The following is a 23,492-nucleotide window of genomic DNA, read 5'->3' as shown; positions in this document are numbered from 1 at the left end:
TTACAAAGACTTTCTAACAGTGATACAACAAAAGATATACCATTTTCCCCAAAATTGTCCACTTTCAAATATATAACAAAGGGTTAACTTTTAACTAGTCAAAACAATTGATACTGCAAATGCCAAAACAGTGGAACATTCTGTATAAAGGACAAAAATAAGTGAGGATTTTGCAGAAGAAAGTCTGTGCAGCCCTCAAAACTTTTCCTGACATGCGTATCAAATTGATGATATTGACTTAAGTGAAGGGGGGAGGTAATTCCAGCCCTTAGGGTGTCATTACCTGTACATGGACAGCCATGTGAGCTTGGTGACACAATCAAAAAATGCCCTCAAGAATATTTAGTTTCTAAAATAATTATTCAAGTTTGCATCAAAATTAAGAGTAAAAATAATTAAAACCCCATGATAACTGAACTACATCAGAACCGATCCCCTTTCACAAAACAAAACTACACAAGCAAGACAAAAATAATTTTCCATCCCACCTTCCACAGGTCTGAGGCTACCAGTTCATTTATTGCTTTACTTTTATGACTAAGATGTACAATACATCCTTAGGAAGGGATGAAGAATAGTATTTAAACCCCAAGACTACATATATAATGGAAATAAAGTCACGCTCAAATGGGTATTTGTCAGGTAATCCTGACACACAGATCAGTTTAGGTCAATTTGGGAAATTCTACCTGAACCATTCCTGGGAACCACTTCTACTACCAATACTTCAAAGAAAACAAAACACTTAACTCATAAGTATTTTTTTGATGTTTCTGTTTGCTTCTGTTTCTTACACTTCTCCAGAAGTCAATCTTATAAGAGGCTAAATGTTCATCCAGCATTTTGATTTTCTCACAAGTTCTGAATTAAAAAATACCCCAAACCCAAATCAGACCCTAAGCCCCTGCTCGCTCTCTCCTGCAGTCACAGAATTTTCCCAAAGCAAAGAAGGAAAGAAAAAAAAGCTCCAGAGACCCACGTATTAAACCACTGAAAAATGAATACCAGTTTCCCAGAATAAAGAAGAACAAGCGTAGCGCTGGCACTGGTGTGAGCTCGCACCGAAGCAACCCACAAGAGGGAGCAAGGGATTGCCACATAGCGTCACCTGCCGAAACCATTTGCTTTGAGGGAAAACCAACACCAAAGCCAAATTGTCTAACGGTCAGTCTTGCTCTTATTGCAAGGTCCTCTTTCAATACTTGGATTTAAGATACTTAATTGCAGAGACTAAGTGTAAATCTAGACTGCTATGCAAGACATTTTCCAGTTCTCTCCAAAACCTGGTGACAATGCTTTCAGTCTGAAAGTTAGCATCATTGCAAAGCAGAACAACACTTATTTTTAGAAGAAAGATAACTGAAAGTAGCATCTTCAAGCAAAAGGAACAGTGAATCACTTTTTCAAGTTCAAAATTCTTCATGGTGCGTTCTACAAAAGCCCAATTTTAGTGCATTAGGAATAAGCTATTTAATGGTACTTAAATCCAGTGTTTGTAAGCCAACTTTTTTCCAGAGGAGCCCATTGAACAGTAAACCTTACTCCTCTCCAGATATTCATAGTGTTGCAAACATTTTTTACATTGCTGTAAATGCTGTGCTTTCGACATAACTCTTGGGATTCTTGTAACACAAAATTTTGTTTAAAGAGCTACCTACAGGTTTCCTCCTCTGGCCCCTGCAACGCTTATGCTGAGGGCAGGACTTCTGGTTTCTACGGTCAGAAGCTTGGACCTCCTTGCCCCCTAGCCCAGCTCCAGCAGCAGAGCCCAGGAGAGCTCAGGGGGCTGTGAACCCAAAGAAACATCTGCAGAAAACAGGGTGCAGAGATAAGGCGCCAGCTGCCAAAGGCCAACCCATAAATTTCCGAAGGTGCCAGGGATTCATGCTGGGAAGTGCAAGAAACAGGGGTTGAGGCAATGGAAGGATTTACTGGGGAGCTGTTGCCCACAGTGTGATTCAAAATCTGTATTCTTGATTCATAACTCTCTCAAACAGTAATTTCAGATGGATAGAGAAAGATTATGGAAAGGAGACAAAACCTGGTAAAGAAATAACAAATTTAGGACAGTCTCTTAGTTTTTGGCTAAGAGTTGCATTTCAGTTGGGAAGGTGGACAGTATTCACTGTTACTACTTTGATTAAATACCTTCAATGAGAATTTCAGCTCTACCACAGTAAACTAGCAGATGTCAGAAAAGACAAAATTTTACCAAATGCAATTTTAGTATCCTTAAGATTTCAAAAAAAGGTAAACTTTACTTCTAGGATTTTCTAAGTAATGGAGAAGTAAGTGTGCTGTGATGCATTCTACCCTTTCCCAGGGATTTCTGTAATGTATCAAAGATGATTAAAAAAATACCTGTATTTCTCAAAGAAAATCTGGATTCAGTGGCCACACAATATTCTCAGAATTTAATGGAACCACAAAGTATTGCTTTGCTTTAAAAACCCCTGATAATTAAGATAAAGCTACTTAAATTAAATTGCTGTCAGATGCAAGCTTTGAATAGAATAAAATTTTAGTGTTGCCTCTTCATACTTAAAGAATTATTCTTAAAAAAACCCCTGATGTACCAAATAAAAATCCAACTCACTGTTTTGCCTTGGAGGCTCTGAGGAGTAACAGGCTGTAAACTCAGACCTGCTGGCATTGACCTTCTGTCGGGCACAAAAACATGCTGTACAAAAACAAAATAGCACAGTATGATCCACAGTTCTCTAAAGACTCAAAACTATTAAATGCTAAAAAAAAAAAAAAAAGTCAAGCCAACTCCACGCTCATGACAAATTTGCTATGATTCATGCCAGCTTTGGCCAGTCATGCTCCCTGCTGATCTACCATCTAGGACACTCGAGTAGCCCACCTCTAAACTTTAGAAATACCCCACCTTTCATCATTCATTAATTAAAAGTCCTCGGTCACAGTTGTTACCCTACTGATAGCCCATGTAAACAACAATTTTAGTTTTTCACCCATCACTGAAAGCTGTTTAAAAACCCAAGATCTCTATATAGATGGGGTTTAAATCTTAAATCTACCCTACTGATTGTCAATAGCCAGTCTCCTAATTATCCATCACTTAAAACCAGGTCTGTGTTTTTAACTTAGTGGCAAAAGCTAGTTATGTACCCAAGTAGCATGAAAAACAAAAGGGAAACAGGAGTCTTGTATAAAAGATACTGAATATGAAATTAAATACTAGCATAAAGTGTTTCACAAGGGAAAAAATAATTACCAAAACATGGCTGAAAGGACAAGTAAGGACACACTTTGCAGCACTGACCCCCAGTGACATTTCTCAGATGTGTGAGAAGCACCAATTAGTAAATTTCCAGTGCAGTTGAGAGAAAGGATGTCAAAACAAAATGACTTCTTTGATAGGGACCTAACAGCTTCCAAAAGCAAGACTCAGTAATCAACTCTAAGTTGTTTAAACTGCTTTAAGATGTAGTTGAAGATTTTTTCCCTGAATCAAGAAACATAAAGACACTAGAGATAAAGATTTAGGAAAAATGTTCAGGAGCATTTTATGCAAACTCTAGTTTTACATCCAACTGAAAGGGTAATTTCTACGTAATTATCTCCAATGTATTAAAAAGCATGCATAACACAAGCATGATGGGTACAGCCGAGCCACATCTGGCTCCCAGGTTTACAATTTGTGTCTCCCTCTCACTGATGAAGACCAAAGACACGAGTTAATGCTAAGGTTGCGTGCAAATAGATTCTGATGTTTAGTAATGTCCCCAATAACTCAAAGGCATCAAAAGAAACAATCACACTCAATTTTCTACTGGAACCCAAGGCAGCCAGACTTGTGGCCAAAGAACAGAAAACAGCACGTGTAAAGAAATCTGGGATTTTCAGTCCTTGTAAGACTTCCAACTAAAAAAGCTAGAAAAGAGAAAGATTTCTGCACGTACTACAGACTATTTGGCATAATTTGCCTGCTGACTCCTTTCCTTTAGAGAAACATAGTATCACGGACAGTAACGTTAGGATAACGTGTTTTAACCTACTGTATTAGAAAAATACCTTTTTAATACCTTTAGATTTTTAAATGCTTTTGAAAAATCAAGCCTTTCTCCATGAAGAGTGATGAAAGTTAATCATCATTATAATAAATTACACTACAAGGTAACAGGAGTTTTACAGTAACTGTATACTTTCCACTAAAAATCCTTGTAAATAAGATTTTTAATTATTAAAGTAAGTATTTTTACCTTAGTGTGATGTGTCCTGTGCCTGCGATCAATAGTTATATCTCCCCTTTGCACTGGTGAAGACACTTCTGATCTGTAGGTCCGCTGTGGGGAATATCCTTGGAAACCAGCTATTGAACCATGAGAAGGCGAGGTGGGAATCGAATGCATTGTCTGATCAGAAATATTAATCATAGTTTTTGGGCTACTTAAAGTACTGTGTCTAGTAAGAGTTGTTTGCTTATTGTAAAACTGACGCTGCTGCCATTCATAAAGCTGCCACATTGTGTCATCACGCATTGATCTTCGTTTTTCTTCAGCTATTACCGGTCCTACGGCTCTGTCATAACCTGACGGTGTCACGCTGCAGAGGCTCTCGGGCCGTGCTTTGCTGTTTCTCGGTAGTGTTCTGTAGCCTTCTGGGTACCGAGGTAAAACTTGAGGTCGATGGCTTGGCATGTTTCTTGGCAAGGTCTGATACGAGATTATGCTGAAAGACAAATTTTCTTTTTATTAGTGGACAGCATTAATATTATGGCAATATAAAGTTTTTCAATATTTGTTAGGTTTATCTAACTAGCTTACTTTTACATATTTTTTTAATTCTACAAATGTTATTTTAAAAACATGCAACAAAATCAAGATGACAATTAAAGAATCAACTCTACTGATTGAACGCACTGTAGCAGCTGAAACTGGATTCTCTCTGATTAAGCTGCTTGATTATATAATCCATATTTCATCTTTTCAACAGTCTGTAGTGTCAAGTTTAGATCAAATCTTGTACTTGTCTATGTGCTGAATAGGTCCAGCTTTTGAAAGCTCTGAAGTTCTATACTGCTTCCATATGAGCCCATTTAAAATGTTCTCTTTTGAAAAAGTGAAAGAATTCTCCTCCTTCCCTAAGAAAATCTTGATCAATTACTATGTTAAAAAAAATAATGTCATTTTTTTTTAACAGCAGACCAAGGTAAAATAGCAGTAGTTGTCTAATGAAATAATATTTTGCAATTGCCAAGGTCAAGCCATTCCACATCAGCTATTCAAGTAAAAGAAACAGCAAAATATTTCCTTGTTTGATAATATTATTATATTGCTTTTCAACTCAGATACGAATTCAAAGGCATATTCTTTAATTTGTTGCCACATGAAATTTCTGGGGTGCTACAGTCATTTAGCAGCTTTCAGCATTATGCAAAATTTTCCATGCTGATTATTGACGCATGCTTAACTATGACAAAGCACTAATTGTGGTTTTTTTTTTTTTTTCAGAGGACAAAATCTAGGTCATAAACATAGACCCATTCAACCCTTATGTAAAATTCAGATAAGCATCTCTGAAAGGCTTTTGCTACTGATCACATGTATGATAGATGCCTGCCCAGAGACAACAGAACTGATCTCAGACTGGACACGATTCAGCCATCAGAGGGCAGCGGCTTCCAGCTACACCCCAGACTAAATCGAACTGCCACCACCAGGCACCAGGATTCCAAGATGGTTTTTAGTAACTTCAGTGCCACAAAAGCATTAAAGAAATGATGCAGGGCAAATGACAAGATAAACCAGCATTATGCATGTTAGATCCATATGGAATAACTATCAGAGAAATTGATGATTATAAACCCCACTTTTCACTGAAAATAGTTAAGCTGAGTATTTATGATCACCTGTAACATTTTGGAGATGAAAACTGCTATAAAGAGCTTTACATACAAAATCTGCTACAGTTTCTGAAGCTTTCCAAGAATTAATAAAGTATTGTCCCCATTTTGTAGATTGGACAGCTTTCCAGTCTAAGAACAACAACAAAAAAAAACAACAAAAAAAAGGAAATGGATTCTAAATCCTATCCTTTTGCTGCAAAACCTGCTTAAATACTTGTCAATTTCTTCATATAACATACCATTAATGATATGGGCTTTTTCCCATCTCTATATTTAAAACAAACCCAAACCATCAAGACACTGTTGGTTCAAATTCTAAATTTCAAAACATCATTTTAGCTATTCACAAACAGCTATGGTGAAGACTGGTATTTTTTTCATGAAGATATTTGGCAGCTCGATACACCTCACTCACTAAAGCTCCTCTCCCATTTTGTTAATGGAATGGGCAGTGTAATCCTGTTGGCTCCTTTAAATAACCCGGACAACTTGAAGTTCTCTGTAAATACAGCAATTTAAAGTCTGCACGCAAGTACTTGCATTCTAAAACATTTAGGAAGACAAAATATGCATCTTGTATAAACCATGAAAACTAAAAACCCCAACAGCCTCAATATTAAGCCTTGCTTTACACCATTTGATAAAATCGGAGCAGATTCACCAGTGTTCTGTTGATACTTGCAATAACGTCATTCCAGTCAAATCCAAAAAATAACTCTCGACAGTACTGCACCTATTGCCTTGCATGCAAGGGGAGATCGCTGCAGCTGGTCAAGCAGTCACGCATACTGCAAGGCTTCAAAATCCTTCCGCAACTGTCATCGTACAAATGTTCCCATATGAAAAGGCGGCTTCCACATGAGTTTATAGACTCCAGAGCTTGTCTCTAGGATTACTGTTGGGTAGCAATCCTGGTTCTGGTGTCCAAGTTGGATTATTTGGGAAAGCAACTTTGCTGCTAAGCCTTCAGGGGCTCAGCTCCGCTATGTTATGAAATACCCTCAGATCAAAACCTCAAAATAATTCTTCATCCTAAAGAATGCAAACACCAGCTGGCCCAGAATATAGAACTTCCTTGTGTGAATCAAGCAAACGGTGGCAGAGTAAAGACATAAACCTGGTGCTATGTGTGCAGCAGGTGTTTAATATATAGGATGAGGCTTATATAGGCAAGACAGGGAGACAGAGGCTCAAATCATGGGTTAAGAACAACAAAACCATCACTTAGTACTATGCAACCACACTGTATTTTTTCACATTTAAGAAAGACCACTCAAGAGAATCACTTTGGTGAAGACATGTACTTATAACTGACTTGTGCAAAATTAATTCAATAAAATGATACCAAAGTGGAATGTTTTTGTTTTTCATTTAAAAAAAAAACATTTATTTTCCATTTTAAAAAAATTGTTGGTCCCCCTGTCCCCCCAAAAAGCATCAGTTGTCTTTAATCATATGGCTCTCTCAAAACTAGATGTCTAGATCCACGGAAATGGCAGATAATAGATTCAAGAATTAAAAAACTGCCACCATTCTCATAAATTTCTCAGGCAATCAAACTACTAAGGGGGTCAGTCTGTTCCTCCAAAAAAATAATTTAACAGTGAGCCCTTTTCATTCCATACTGAGGACAGCTAATAGCTCCTACTTTATACATACTTTATACATCTGAACCTGTGTACATTTTACTATTTTAAATTTTTTTCCAGTCTGGCATACCAGAGACACTCAGTTTGATCCTTCATGATTTCTCTGAAACATCAGAGACTGATGCAATGGAGAGCATCTTTGTTAGGAGTCAGCAACCTTACTCCACTAAGCGAAGACTACTTTTCTCAAAAATCCAAGTTATGAGTTGATCAGGTCTTACTACAAAGAGCCTTACTAGCCTCTCACCCCAGCCTTAAGCTTATGTAACATAAAGGGGAGCTGCTTTCTACTCTCATTCACCAACTTCAATTCTACTTAAATTTCTGTCCCCAGCCAGAAACTGGCAATCTGAACAAAAGTAAAATGTAAATGAAATCACGTTCTAAAGACATCACTATACATTAGAAATTTGGATCATTATTCAAGGTCACTTCCACACAAAGCAAAAAAGATAGCTCAAGGCCAAATCTTTTCCAGTTTGCAACTTTTACGTAGAACTGCATTTGAAAGCATACCCTTTGTGCTATCAATGCTACCCTTATTTAAACAAGAGGCATTCTCTAATAGTCAAGAACAAAATATTGTTTATTAGCAACATATTGTTAACCATACTTCCCTCTATTTGATTCCCCCAATGAAACCAGTTTTAGGGGTTTTATGCTTGCTCACAAGTGAAAAATGCCACAGGTATTCAGATTTCTACTCTTTGCTTGCAAATTTTACAGTACAATTTTTTAAAAAAATCTAATTGCCTCAAAGAGCCTTCTCAGTTCTCATTACGCAAGCATGCATAATAAACTAAATATCAGAGTGTGCAACTCACTGTATGTACTGCAAGTTCAAACTTGATCAAACTACTTATGTTGAGTATTAAATGAAACAACACATTAACAATTCCTGATTATATTTAATGAAGGACTGAAGGCAATGAGGAAATGTTCAACCAATTTTGGCAAGTGTAAGTCAAACTAATGTAAATTTTTTAAGTTTTTGCAAAAACTGCAAAGTCCCCAACCCCTGTATTTTGAAGTCTGCCGAAAACATATTTCTGAATTTCATTCTGTCTTAAGCTCTGCTCTGCCATCTATCTATACACAAGCTCCCTAATTTCCAGCTCTTCAAAATACTCCTGTGATAGCATCCTATCTAATGTAATATTAAAAACTTTTACATTTCACTGCTAAAGCTACTTGTCTGTAAGCCAGCCTGGAAGCAATGTTCCTACACTTCCGTCAGACAGAGAAATTGCTGTCGGCACAAGACTCAACATTGTCAATCATTCACACATAATTTTAAAGCCTCATGAATAAGCACTGGAACTCGATATTAGAACTGGGAGATGTTTAATTTCAGGAGAAGAGAAGCTTCAAGCATCAGCAACTTAGTTAGATTTCTGTGACTTACACTTCAGTAGAACTTGTCTCTCTCTCTTCAGTTAAAGCTGGTTTAAAGTTTAAAAGGTCCCTGGAATATTTTAAGAAACTTAAATAAAATATTACTACAAAAATCTGTAAACAAAAATGCAGAAGACAGGGCAATTTTAAGAAGAAAAATAATTGTTATGACTGATGACACCTTCTCCCTGCTAGGACAGAGAAATTTCTAACACTCAAAAAAGGGTTTCTGGCTGTTTTTATATATTAATATAGTTTAATTTATTAATAATCATTCAAATGCTAAAAAAAGAGAAACTATAAATCTGTTCTGAGCAGTCATCCAGGCACTTCTCAGAGAGAACGATGATTATATATTTATGTAATGTAGACCAAAACCTAAAGAATCTAACCAGGATATGAGTCTGAGAATGACTTGCTAGAAAGCCTAGAAAAAAAAAAAAATAATAAAAAAATTACATAATACCTACCCTCTCGTTTCCTCTTCTTGTCCTTTTCCTCTCTGTATTTTAATCCACTGTTCCAACTGCAGCATCGAATTAGTTCTCTGCATAACTCGTTCAGACTCCATATGTGCCTGAACCACATTGTGCTGACCTCCATCTCCAGCCTCTGCCAGGACAACCCCAAGAGCTTTATTCTCAGACCCATTTAAATGAACCGGTCTGAAGTGTCCAGCCGGAATCATGCTTATGGGTAAAGTCCTGTATTCGGATCCCAAAGGATTTAACTTTACACTATTAATTTTTGTTAATGGTTTATCTTGCCCAACTTTCTGGAATCCATATTTTTCGGCTTCCAAAGCTTTCTTCTCCTCATTTTTGTTCACTTCTTTGTTCTTCTGGTTATTTTGCGCATCTGGCTTAATTAGCACCCGATGGTTTGAAATATTATTTGCCTCTCGCGGTGGTGTATTTTCGGTGGTTAACTTCTCTACTCTGGAAAGGAATAATATCACAAGCTATAGCAGCAATATAATATTCATTAAAAAATAGAGTAATAAAAATGAAAAGAGAATATACTGTTGTTTATCACTGTTATTTCAGTGAATACCTCTAGATATTTTACATCAGTATCTCGACTCAGAGAAAAATTCAGGACGTTTTCACAATAATCAAGGACATGTTAGTAGTTTGTTGTTGTTGAGGTTTTTTTTGTTTTTTTTTTTTTTTTGTGTGTGTGTGTGTGTGTGTTGTTTCTTGGTTGGGTTGTTGTTTTTTTGTTTTGTTTTTTGTTGGGTTGTTTTTTGTTGTGCCTTTTTTTTTTCCCCTCAGTTGGAGAGCATGAGTGTTTTTCTTCCACAGGTCTTTGCTAATTTAAAAGCATTTATAACATGGGGTAATTTTTTTAAGCCAACTTCCAATTAACCCACTACAAAAAAAATGTGCACAAGAGGAAAAAAAAGCCAGAGTCTGAAAAAGCGGATGTTTGGTTCCTGGAGGGCTGGACACTCAAGCAGTAAAAATATTCAGTGGCTCTCCAAAAGCTACAGCTTCCAGATGTTAATAGCCTAAAATTCAGATTACTTTTAAAGACATCTTTAAAAATGGTAGCAGATTAAATTGCTAACCAGCTTGTGATTCACAGTACTACTGAATTTAACATATAATGAACTCCTTTTAAAAAAACAAACAATTTTTCATGGTCACTAGCATCAATTAGGTTTCTCTGGTATGTTATCACTTTGGCTGGCATACATTTTGTGGAAAATAACTGTGGCTTCCCTAATTTTAAGGGGGAAAATAGCTGCTGACTTAGGGAACTGTACCACAAAAATAATATTTTTAGAACAGTTACTGCTTTACAGTACTTACACAAGTACTCAATGTATGCAGTTCTATTAGCTATCTTTTTAAAATGTGAGAAAGTCAAGCAGCTGTATCTTTATCTATACTGGGAGATGAACAGAACATCCAGCTCAAATAATATTCCCCCCCCCCCCCCCCCCCGGTTTACTAGAAAAAACACAACACAAAAAACCAAAAACCCTGAAATGTTTTGTTGATATTTTTTGGTATAGCAGGAAAGAAGAGGAAGAGATATAATTCTTTAAGATTTCATGTCTATATAAAACCAAACCAAGAATAAAACTTTTTTTTATAATGATGTCAAAGTAACCTTCCACAGTTTTTTCAGATTAATTATTCAGCTTTGTAACCGTGTCTGGTTCAAGTGCCTAAAAGGCACGTGAGTAAAAAGGCCATCACACTGACCAAGAGCACAAGTGTGACCGCTCCTCTGAACAGTAATTGCAAGCAGACTAACTACATACATAACTGTAAGCATTTTTGCTTACTCCATGTTGAAAAACAGGCTTAAATGTCTACAAGTCTACACTTCCCCAACAGATTAAGCCATGAATTCCCAACAGGTCATAATCATTCGGGACAGAACCCCAGCAAATACATACAGGGTTGAAAATTGTAAGGTCCTTATAAAATACTCCCCACTGCTAATAATACTGGACACTTAATTTTAAATGCACCTCCCATTGCCACCCTGCTCTTGCCATCAAGTCTCCATAACATGAAAGGAATCAAGAGACCCCTGCCTTGACAAGTATATGATTTCAATCCTATCAATCTGAAACAGCAAGACATCAACACCTGCACACTTTACATGCGTTAGAATAAAATGCTTATGCACTTTGCATGTTAACAAGGGGCATGATTTTTTTCCCCATGCCTCTTCTTGTCATAGTTGTGATGATCCCAATCTCTGCTTGATGCTTCAAAGTCCTCCAAAATTCACTCTATTAATATAAGTAACTCAAAATAGTCCTTTCAGTGATTACTCCTGAGCTGCTGACGAGAAAGCGTACACGCACGTCAAACGCATTGCAAATGAAAACATTCACACCAATAATCTAAGATGAACATCTCCTTGGCTATATGCATCAGCATTCTTTTTAAACACAATGGATTTTTTTCATACATCACTACTAAATGCAGAGGTTAGATACATCTGATGTTTTCTACTGTCAGAAAGGAGAGGGTTGTATTTCTGCCAACAGTAACTTTTAAAGAAAAAAAAATTCCTGATGTAGAACCAGTTTTTATGTAGACTTTTGTGGGGGAGCAAGCATGTGGTGGGACCTGTATACCTATGTCATCTTTTTTTATAATTTCTTAAGTATCAGTGAAGAAATGGTATGCTAATCTCCTACTGCAATTTAATAAAAAGGAGACACCTCATTTTTATTTTCCCCCAAGACTTTAAAGTGTTCCCAAGACAAAACATTTCTGCCTACGTTTCTTCTCAGGGTTATGGAAAAAAAAACTGGATCTCTTCCTTCCTCCCACCTTAAAACTGTACTACCCAGTGTTCTACCACAAACTAAAGCAATTCCCCAAACAGGAAAGTGAATGAAGAACTCCATTTCCCAGTTCTCAAGTCAAAAAAGGGTGTTAAAATTTCAGTTTGCAGCCAGTGTTCAAGAGTTTACAAATAAATGTAAGGACCACCTTGCAAATATTCCTAAACATCGGCATCAATGTATGCCTTAATAGTACCACATACTCTCTTATGCAGGACTTTTTATCAGTCTTTCTCAAGGTGCTTTACAGCACAGAAGCAGTTGCCATTTTACAGATGGAAAATCTGTGCTGCAGAGGGAGAGTGGCATCCCTAAGGACATTCATCGGCTACGCGGCAAGGTCAAGGCTTGGCACAGCGTTCAGTTCACACTGTCCTACTACCTTCTACTGTCTGGCTTCATTAAAAAAACAACAAACCCTAAAAATCACAGAACTGTTTTTCCAGACAATCTCTATGCTGTATCACTTGTTGCTATGGTTATACACAACAAAGCCAAGCACTTGTATTTGACATTCTTTGCGATGGTGTAGAGGCTGAATGACTGACATTCAAATAGACTTCTGGGCTCTCCTTCAACTTTGTGCATCAACTCAGTCAACTTGTTGTAAGCAAGAGACCTCTTTCCACAGCAAATTATCCAAAATGGAAAGAATTATCAGAAACTAATAGGTAAATGTAAGAAACATAAATCAGTATTTAAATTTGGCTCCATGTTTATATCTAGCTTTCAAAGACAGCTAACAAAACTTGCAGAGGATTTTGATGATGGGAGAGGGAGAAGGCAAAGAGAATCGACATTGAACACATCTTTCAGCATATACTGAATGCAATTTATAGACTTCCACAACCAAACAGGAATAATATGTATGGAACAGGAAAAGTAATATTTTTCCTGTTTTGTATAAATAAATAATTCTAACAAGATTGGGTGGGGGCATATAATTATCAGACAAGACATGAAGACTGTGATTTAACAAAGCCAGGCAGAGGCATCTGAAAAAAAATAATCCATCTTTTCCGAACACAGTGACATCAGTAAATCCCCAATGTGGATGTCACTATGCTAACAAGTGCTTTTTGGCAGCCTAGCTAATGCTGTTCAGGGAAAGTAACTACACTAGGAGGAGAAGAAAACCACCTTTCCTTAGTACATGCTGCATCACTTAGAAGAAACAAAGGCTCTAGCACACACAGCTGACAGTGAAAGGATAGAAAAATTATGCTTTTAAATAAGTGAGAGTAGAGAAATCGGTATGTTGGTGGATATTGGTATCTACAAACACAAGCAATTGGTACTGAGATACAACTTAACTGTGGTCTCCACTGATACAACGAAGGAGTAAGATGTTTTGCTAATCAAAACAGGTTGTTTGAGATAGTATTTTGAGTCATAAGCTTAAATAATTCCTCGCTGACTAAAGTATTTGTGTTTAACTATTTTGATAGGCCTCTCAGTACATTATTAAACTTTAATTTACTATATAGGCAAAATCAAAAAAAAAATGTTTATAAAGGAGTAATTACAGTTAAGTCAATAGGACCAAATAAGATTTGTCCTTCCCTGCAGTTACACATTACAAGGGTTTTTCTGCTGTGACTCCAGATCAGTTCTAAAAGAAACAATTACGTTTTTATTTTCTCACCTCGGTATCTCATTTCTGTATTATGTGGCTAACTATGTGTGGAAAGTAAGAATATTTTATGGAAAGCCAAGTAAAATCCCCACAACTTACTGCTTTAAATATTCCTTTTATGTTTTTTCTCTCCAAGGAACTCACATCCTCAGAAAAATAAATATACAGATTGTGGCTCTGAAATTATTTAAAGCTGAAACATTCAGTTTAACAGACTGATGGGTTTGGATTTCCATAGTATCATAAGCAGAGAAGTACTTTGACTTCTAGATTTAAAGAAAAATAGTCTAAAAACTCTCACTTATCATTGGGCAATTTATATCAACAAGTACTTAAACGGGGTTCAATATCAGCTTGCATAAATATTTAAGGAAGGAAGTTCTTCATAAAGCTAGCTATTGTATCGTAAACCGCTAGTCTGTTGGAAAACTGCATTCAGTACAACGTTAAAGCCTCTAGAAAAAGCAGATTTGAGAAATAAAGGCACTGGCTGAATCTGACTGAACCAAGATTATTTATGCTTAGAGCTATGTGCATGGCAAACTTTAGGTTACAGATGACTTAATACAATACATAATCCTTAACAGAGTCTTACAGGGAAGAAACAGCATTTCTTCTGGATAAGATCATATCTTGATACATGGCTCATTTTAAGAACTGGTTTGACAGCCAAAAGATGGATCTTTTAGAAAACAGATGTCTGAAGAACTTTCTTCCTTATTATAGCTAATAGACATGAGAGTCTTTGAGACTTCATTGGTCTTGAAATGTATTTTCCCCCCAAGTAATTATTTCAAGACTAGACTACTAACAGACTTTTCAGAGGTCACATTTACTTCTGTTTTGTTCTAAGGCTTCTTGCCTGAATTGAGACAAGATGGTGCTACACAAGTTGCTGCTCTTGTGCTTTTTTTGACACTTGTTTTGGCTGTTGGCAAGCCCATTCTGCCCATGATATCAGCAGAAAAACACTGAATTTGATCCTGAATGTTTTTCTATTCATTTAGTATGCTACACTGATTCACCAAGAAGTGTCTGAAGAAATGCAAGGCAGATTGCAGGTGCATTCATAGCTGGACAAAAAGTGTTAGATCATTATCAGCTGTACTGGGGATCCCCACCATTTCCCTATACTCTGTCAAACACCTGGAACAGGCAGACATCAGTGCTGGAACAGGCAATACAGCTGACAGAAGAGGGTAGGAATGCACACAGCCAAGCATTTCTGGAGACTAGAACACCCTTCGTGGCAGTGGGCTGCATGTCTGTCTTGTTAGAGCAGCCGTGGCCCTGCAGCCTGCAGGACAGCTAGCCTGCGGGAGCTGCATGGGGCGCCAGGGCGGGCTCCCTGTTGTGTCTTGATAGACTCTGAGGCAGCAATCATGACTGTAGAGCTGTACTAATGGACTGCACAAAAACGTGGTTATTTAACATTTTAGATTGCTTCCTATGTTAAAAGAAGTGTCACAAGTAATAACGTAACATCTGCCTATATAAAATTTACTAAATATCTTCTATAGACCATTGACTATTACAGGAGACACTATGAAGACAACACTCATTAAGAAGGCTCTGTCAGAGGGAGATACACTTTCTTCACATTAACTTCCTTCTACTACTAAGATGTCTTCTTCAAACAGTCTTCAGTGTTACAAACACCAAATGAAGTTAATTTCACTGGTTACGAAAAGATTCAGATTGACCCACTTCAGTATTATTCCCCCTATGAAGTGCTTATACAATCAATACATGATTTTTATTTGAAGTGGGTCTCATTTGGTTTAATAATTTCTCCATCTGTAAGATACCACAGATATCTACAATACGCTTACAATGCAAACCAAAACTGATTTTTCAGATTAAGTGTATTATTCACTAAGCAATATGAGGTATTTTATTTTGTCAAGGTAACTTCATTCTTTTAAAAGCATTCTCTTAAAGTCTCTGAACAGAGAAATAAAAGGAGGAAAATGCTATTAAGTATCTACTTGCTTATGCTCAGTCTCACTCCGCTCATCCTTTCCCTGTAACATTTACTGTTCTCAAACATGAGGAGGCTTACAGGAGGCAAAGAACATAACATCTTCATATATAATATGAAATCATACATAACCTGATCAAATTTCATTGTGGTAATTGGACCTACCACTCCTCCTTTCTGTAGGCTGAAATAAGTGTTTTTTCCAACATTACTGAAGGAAAAAAAAAAAGGACACAGAGCTTGAAGCACATGTGTAATTTTTTCAAAGTATAGAGAACAACATATTTTTTCCTGTTAAGCTATTTCATCATGCTGTCAAATGCAGAGAAAGAAATATTTCATATACTACCTATATATTTAAAGGATCTTAGAGATGAAAGCTAAGACTTCAACCTTTTGTTTAAGATTAGTCACTAAAATTTGCACAGGTACAAATTTAAAAGTGTTCCTAGCTTACCGTTATCCTTTTGAACGTCGTGTAGATTGGCGTAAGTAAAAGTTTCATTATGTTTAACTGAGAAGCCCACAAAGCATTAAAAAATGTAACATTAAAAAAAAAGCGTCTAATCATTCTGCATTCCATTTTACGCTTCTGCTAGCACGATACTGCAATATGGCTTATAGAAATGTCAGGAACAAGTTAACAGGAATGACTTGCGCTAGCAATGCAAAATTTGGAAAGATGGCTTGTATTTTGACAAGTTGAATGTGTTTACTCTTCTGCAAAGATTGTACCTTTTCCTTCTTTGCTACGTGTGCCTATGCAATTCTTTACTATTTTTTTTTAACTTAAATTTTCTCAGCATTGCTGCCATTTATTTAGCTCCAGTGTAGCAGGAATGAACAGAGCGTGGAATAGATCAAGTGACAGCAGCCATCAGCAACAACTTCTGTGCCATCAATAGCAAGGAGCTTTTAAATTTTCAGTTGATGAGGTTTCCATTATAGATGCCATGGAGCTGACCCAAGGGACCACATTCAGAGAGAAAACAGTTCTTACTAGACAGACAGTAGCAGACAAGATTCAGTTTCTGAGAACACACGGCTTCCAGTGATAACTTGGTATTCATTGTCAACACCTGGATACATAAAGGATATGGCTCCAGATCAGGTAAGTATGAATTTGATGACAGCTTAATGATGAACCAGAATGACTCCCCACAGGTTGCCTGTAGGTACAACTGTTTAATTTAGCCAGAAACTACAGTTGTGAAATTGAGGCTTATGACAGGTCTAAGCCAAAGACTACCACCAGCTGAGCTGCTATTGCTACTCAGTAAGGGGAAGTGAAGCATGCCTGCACATAGTATTTGTCATTGCACTTCTTTTGATGCCACTGGCTAAAGGAATCAGTCACTTTTTTTTTTCCTAGCCCCTTACACTCAAGGCATCCATATTCAGAATAGAACTTAAGATTATTTACTACTTCAAAATTTTATCCAACGTTACCAAATCAGTAAGGGATCTTCAATATAAGGAGAAATTACTTCAGCCAATTAACAATCTATTTTAAGGTACACCATTTAATTCAAATAAATCAAACTAAATATGAAAAAGAAATGCACTGTGCCACTGTTGTGTCAGTCCACACTACCTTTTCACAGGCTCTGTCTGCACAAGTGCTGCATCTGTCATGGCTTTCATCCACAACTCCATTTCCTTCCCTGTATCTGTGCAGAAATAATAGGTCCTCATGTTTGGATGAGCTGCCTGATTGGAAATGACATGGTCATTGCAATAAAAAGATAAGATTCTGTAAAAGAAGAGAGACAAATAATGTTACTGTATACTCATTCTAATGTTTTGTATAATAAGATTTATGCACATAATACTATCAGAAAAAATATTGGAAGGAATACTTCAATGTTTCCCTGTCACTGCATTCACCTTTTCAAAATAATTGCCTATAATTTTCAGTCATTGCTGCTTCTTCATTAATACTCAACCCCCCCTTAAATTTCTTCAATCTATTAAAAACTATCTTGACTATCCATAAATGTAAATTAATATAATTATTATAAATAAGATTTTGGCATAGGTTTTTGCAGTCTGAATGATATAGTAAATTTTAATTAGTACTTACCGTAGTAAATAAATGATGTGTTGCATAGAAGGCCAAAAGAAGAGCCAGAAGGAGCTCATAAAACAACAAAAAAAGTCAAGAGAAAATATTTAGTAGAGTGATTTATATCATGGTTAAAAAGATTAGCTGGGAAACACAGCTAACAATGATTCATGTAATAATGCGACTGAAGTGATAATAAAACCTTATTTTTATTTATATGTAACTATAACTTTCAACTTATATTAAATAGATTTTATTATTTTTATATATATACACTATGTAAGTTATAGTATATAGTTATTATTCTTATTAATAAATGTAAATAGAAACTTTGTATCTAAATAACTGGAGAACTTTCGTTAGTGGGATAAGTCCAGCTGCAGATACAGTCTACAATTCTAAAACACCACACAGTATTTAAGATCCATGAACTAAAACTAAAAGACTAATAACAAGTGATACTCATCCATCTTCTCATTCTGGTAATTATGTCTATATTTACACCAGGCTAAATACTGGAATCCTCTGCCACTGTACTATTCAAAAGTCAGTCTCAGAAGCTGTTTGTCAGTCCTGTTTTGCATAATAACTCAGTAAAATGAATTCTGATCACTAGGTTACTGTGCTTTCACACATAAAATTAAACTGAAAAATCAAGTCCCTTACCTTAAAGGCATATTTGCGGTTAATATGATCCTCAGCAGAAAGCACAGATATCTGAAAACTAGGTAGAAGTATGCTACCTAGTATTCCTTCTTCTTTCTCATCTGTGAATGCATAGTCTTTGATTAGAGAAACAAAATGTGTTGACACACAACAACACAAGAGCACTCAAGAAGTTTAGCTCAGAGGAAAATGAATTGGGGAATCCAAAAGCCAGACTGATTTGTTAGGTAGGTGTCTGTATAGTCTCAAAGGTGTGCAGTCCACAACAGCAGTTGTGCAGCCCCTCTCTGCCAACACACGCCACCGGACTTGTATCACACAAGTGAGTGTCCCCCAAAACCTGCTAAGCACCAGGAAGCATAAGTCACCTGAAAACACCTGCCTCCAGCTTTTTCCCCAAGACGGACAAGCACAAAAACCACTCCTGAGGGTGCTAGTTCTGTAAAAGTTTAAGCACATGAGCTACCTTATGGAATCTGCCTTATGGAAAACACCACAAACAACTACGCCTAGTTTTTTCTGGGGGTCAGTGCTTACCTGCGTATGACTTCAAAACTGAAAAGCAGATGGAAGTTAAGCCTCTAATTCAGTGACAAGAACAACACCTGCCATCTACTGCCTGCTCAGTAAAAATGGCAAATACCTATGAGAGCAGAAGTATTTTAAAATACTGCTTATAACTGTTGGCCTTTGAGAAAATTTGTTCATTCTTCTTCTGGTATTGGGCATATTAAGCTACAAGTTTTTATAATTCCCATGAAGAGTTTACACTCAATTACATTCTATTTGTGAGAATGCATGTGCCAGATAACTTGTAAAAAAACCCCACAAACTCCCCCAAGCACCCTTTTCCCAGAATCTTGTTTTACATAAAATTTTAGAGCAATACATTACAATAATAAACTGAGATTTTAACTGGAAGCCATAACCAGCTCTTAAAGTCAATTATGCTTTAATAAAGGAATAATTGGATGCAATTTACGAGTCAATCTTAATTGTATTCAAGATACAGACTTCTATTTACAACCAGTATCTTAGGAGACCATTCCTCATAATGCTTCTCTTAGTTGAAGATATTGCCCATAACAAACGACTACTTGTCTTAATTTCACAAATACAAATATAGCTATACAAAGTTTCAAGCATCGGAAATTAGTAGTTACAATTAAAATGCATGTAAACAGCACAAAAGGACTACCTCTTATATGCGGATTCAGAAATCTTTTCCCAGTTCTTGTTTACTCACTAAATTCTGAAAAGCCACTGCTTTTAAGTTATTCATATGGGGAAAGCTCTGCCCAGCCATTTTAGCATTACATGATGTTCAACTTAAAAATGATGCTTTCTGGGATAGATATTTAATTGGAGAACTGAGCATGAAATTAGTCTGATGAAAAGGTAGAAAAGGAATGAAAGGAGTGGATTTACTTTCAGGTACTCAACTGTACTCATAAGTATGCCTGAAACCATCCCACCTTTCCCTATCAAATATTTATTCCTTGCTAGCCACACACACACATAGACACACAAATTTGCCTTTTTTCCTCCGTCCCAGAATGCATGGCAAATACTGTGGTTGACTTCATTTGGACTGCTGTTTCAGGGAAAAAAAAAACCCTTCTGCTAGATTATACTTTGACTTACTTCTAAACTACATGTCTGGAGGTCTTTGTTAAAGACAAACTGCTATGTTCCATTTCCAGATTTTAAGAATCTGTTTCCAATTAGACTAGCTTTTATCTACACATCACACTGCCCTATAACCATCTTTACTTGTATGCTGTGTATAAATAATACAAGAGAAAAACATCTGATCTTCTGTCCAGATTTAAGATCTTTTATTTGTTGCAACAGTAACCTTCCAATATGAAAGTGGTCAGTCTTTTGTCCCTCTGTGAAACAGAAGACTATTCTCTGAGCTCTGAAAAAATACAATGGAATAATTTTTCTTTTCATCTATAAATTAGATATTATAAGGTACTAACACTGGAACACAATCAGTGAGATTTACTAACAAAAGCAAAAAAACCCCAACAACCACAATCACTGGTTGCAATCTGGGAGTAAAGTGCATGGCTCCCTCCTTTCAAATTTTCAATATCTGAGACAGAATTTACAAAACCATAAAAACACAGGGTTTAGAGTGCAAGTTTTTTTGTATTTTAGTAGACATTTCTAATGCCTTTAAGATTGTCACTTTACATGTTTACTTACAGTTTATCACCTTTAACTGCCTTCTCGCAAGTGATAGCTAAAAGCTAAGGTTTTTTATGTAAACAATTTAAACTATTCTGCTTGTATTTCAGCTTATTTGACACATTCACATGTAGAAATGAAAAATATTATAGAGCTGTTTGGATTTATTTTATTTGTTGTTGGGTTTACTTATGGCTTTTTTGTTTTATTTTGAGACACTTCATGTGCAAGGCTTTAAGTCAATTTAATCTGTTCTTAAGGCTGCTACAAAGCAGCACTTTCTTTAGAACCTTTCGAAGAGAGAGCCTGAAGACTTGTTTAAAATAGGAAAACCCTATAAGAAAGCACAGAGTATATGATGACCACTTAACTAAATGCACTGTAACTTTATCACGATTGATGCCTTCACAAATGAAATTATAGCCTAATTTTGACTGAGCAGTGGTTTATCTGGCTATGTATACTTCTTGGGGTAAAGAAACAAAGCCTAATGATTATATTTCAGTAATTCAGAATTTGTTAACTAAACCGGTTACAGTTACAAAGCTTTTGTTTCATGACCTGATTTGTCTTGATTAGATTAGAACCATCCTGCACTTTAACAGAACAGCATTTTAAATCTATCAGTCATTGCTTTCAGCATCACCAGCGTCAACACCACTTCTACCAATTCTAAAGTCTCATCCTAAACAGAAACCCTTTCTCACCCTTCATTTGAACCTAAGGCTGCAGATGGCCTTAACTGTTTACTTTCCTCTATTTTGCCATGCTTTACAATTTTCTTTGCTCCTAGCCTCCTTTAAACTGTTATGGTTTTACATCTTCTTTCAGGACTGAATACATTTCAATATGCTAAAATCCCATTTGTTTATCCCCTCAGGAGCACTACAGTTAATAATCTGTAATAGTGAAGGAATCCGTTTTCTAACACACATATCTCCAGACTAGGATTATAAACAGCTAATTTTCCCCATGTACAGTAAGTGTAATGTAGCTACATAAGGGAACTAATAGATTCCTTTGTTCCAAATACAGCAGACTTCTACTCATATAGAATTGGACATCATTTTACGTAAGTATTGACAAACATTGATTACATTCCCAAAAGGCACATATATCCTCTTTATCATTCCAAAGGCAGAGTTTCAGCTCCCCAGCACTATCCCTTTCCCATCCCAATTTCAGTAACATAATTTCCATGAAAAAACTCAGATTTAACCTGGCATATTTAGATCCTAGCAACAGAAGCAGTGAGAAAACTACAATCCAGAATTTAATGGAAAAGGTAGTTGTGAATGGGTTTGCCCTTAGAGCACATCTGACAGGCAGGAAGCAATTATGTGAAATCGGTAATTAAGAAAGAAAGAAAAAAAAAAGATAAAGTAGCAAGGCCTGGATATTGACAGCTATACAACTATTTTAATCCATTAATTTAAGTAGCAGCTTCTTATTTTACATTTGAGTGGTGTGTAAAAATTTATCTGCTTCCAGTAAAAGAGGCAAACGCAACTCTGCTGAGTGGAACTTACCTCTGTAATAGAAGAGACACAGATCTGAGAGCACAAACCACCGTTTCTTCCACAATTTCATTCCAGTGCTATCCTGTGTTAATCAAAGCAATCAAGTAAGAACTTTCAGACTGTTAATAGTAATAGTTCATAAAGTAAACCAGGTACTACATAACTGTGGTGGCTAGTAGTTAATTTTCTTGGCTGAGGTATTTTAAGTATCATTGACTTCTCATCACAGACTTAACACTGCAAACAAAGATCATAAACCAGGAAGCCTGAAGTTAACATGATTCTAGTATAAATAAGTGTCCATTATTTTAGCATGCTAGAGACTACCATCTACAATTAACTGAAAAAAATGTGTACATTTTTAAAAAAGGAAAAAAGCAAGATAATACTTGAGGTACATCCTCCTTTGTTTTCTGAAGAAAGTCTGCTGAACTTCATTTTCTGCTAGCATTCATATATCTAGAGGAAATTTCTTTCCCAAATAAAGTTTATTCCTAAAGTAATTTCATTTTCCTTTATGCTTATAACCAATTTACACTGCACAACTCTGAATGAAAGACTGCCACCATTACTGCAGTGGAAATAAGCCAGAGCATTACATTGCACACATCCTAGTAGAATTAGATTTAATAAATACGTTAATCTGTTCCAAGAAGAAAAGCAGGTGTGAATTATCAATAGTCTTGAGGTAAATAGGTTTTGTGACAATCGAGAAGAGGGATTCTATAATGAAAAACTGTGGGGTGGTATGGGCTTGGTTTTGGGGTGGTTTTTTTTGTGTTTGGGTTTTTTTTTGTTTTGTTTGTTTGTTTGGGTTGGTTTTTTTTTTGAGAAAAGTCAGCATAATTTTTAGCTTTGTATTTTAAGCCCTGCTCTTTTTGGGGTGAGGAAATAAGCTGTAGGAGGGAGAAGAAAGGTTAAAGCAAGCATTAGCTAGGAAATACTATTCAGAAAGAGCAAAAAAATCCTTTGCCACAAACATTTCCATAAATACAATAACTAAACACTTTATAGCACCTTCCTTCTGAGGACCTCGAAGTAGTTTAACAAACAGCAGTGAAGTCTGGAAGCACTGCCTGTAGCAGTCAGCTCCTATTACACAGCTGGAAAGGCAGATACCAGGAGGGGAGGCTGCCCCCCTCACCTCCCTGACAAAGTCACTGACCCAGCAGCAGATGAGGATGCTGGCCCCCTGG

General features: G+C 36.4%; 1 protein-coding gene across 22 annotated transcripts in view; it reads right to left on the bottom strand.

Annotated features, from left to right (window-relative positions):
- PLEKHA5 (pleckstrin homology domain containing A5) overlaps positions 1–23,492 on the bottom strand; it is a 168,839-nt gene that overhangs the window by 37,822 nt on the left and 107,525 nt on the right. For 19 of the 22 annotated variants that reach the window (XR_008822096.1, XM_056340516.1, XM_056340518.1 and 16 more), the window contains 6 exons: positions 22,306–22,378; positions 18,581–18,681; positions 17,444–17,559; positions 9,387–9,854; positions 4,227–4,695; positions 2,597–2,680 (listed from right to left, as the gene is read on the bottom strand). Coding sequence is in view for 21 of the 22 variants with exons in the window: in XM_056340516.1 (XP_056196491.1) it covers positions 2,597–2,680; positions 4,227–4,695; positions 9,387–9,854; positions 17,444–17,559; positions 18,581–18,681; positions 22,306–22,378 (1,311 nt within the window). In the remaining variant the exon portion in view is untranslated. The remainder of the gene's footprint in view (positions 1–2,596; positions 2,681–4,226; positions 4,696–9,386; positions 9,855–17,443; positions 17,560–18,580; positions 18,682–22,305; positions 22,379–23,492) is intronic. The other 3 variants (XM_056340526.1, XM_056340528.1, XM_056340534.1) reach the window with 1 other exon arrangement.

The sequence above is a fragment of the Falco biarmicus genome, chromosome 5, assembly GCF_023638135.1.
Source record: "Falco biarmicus isolate bFalBia1 chromosome 5, bFalBia1.pri, whole genome shotgun sequence".
Lineage (NCBI taxonomy): Eukaryota > Metazoa > Chordata > Aves > Falconiformes > Falconidae > Falco > Falco biarmicus.
This window is presented reverse-complemented; position numbering and strand designations above follow the sequence as displayed.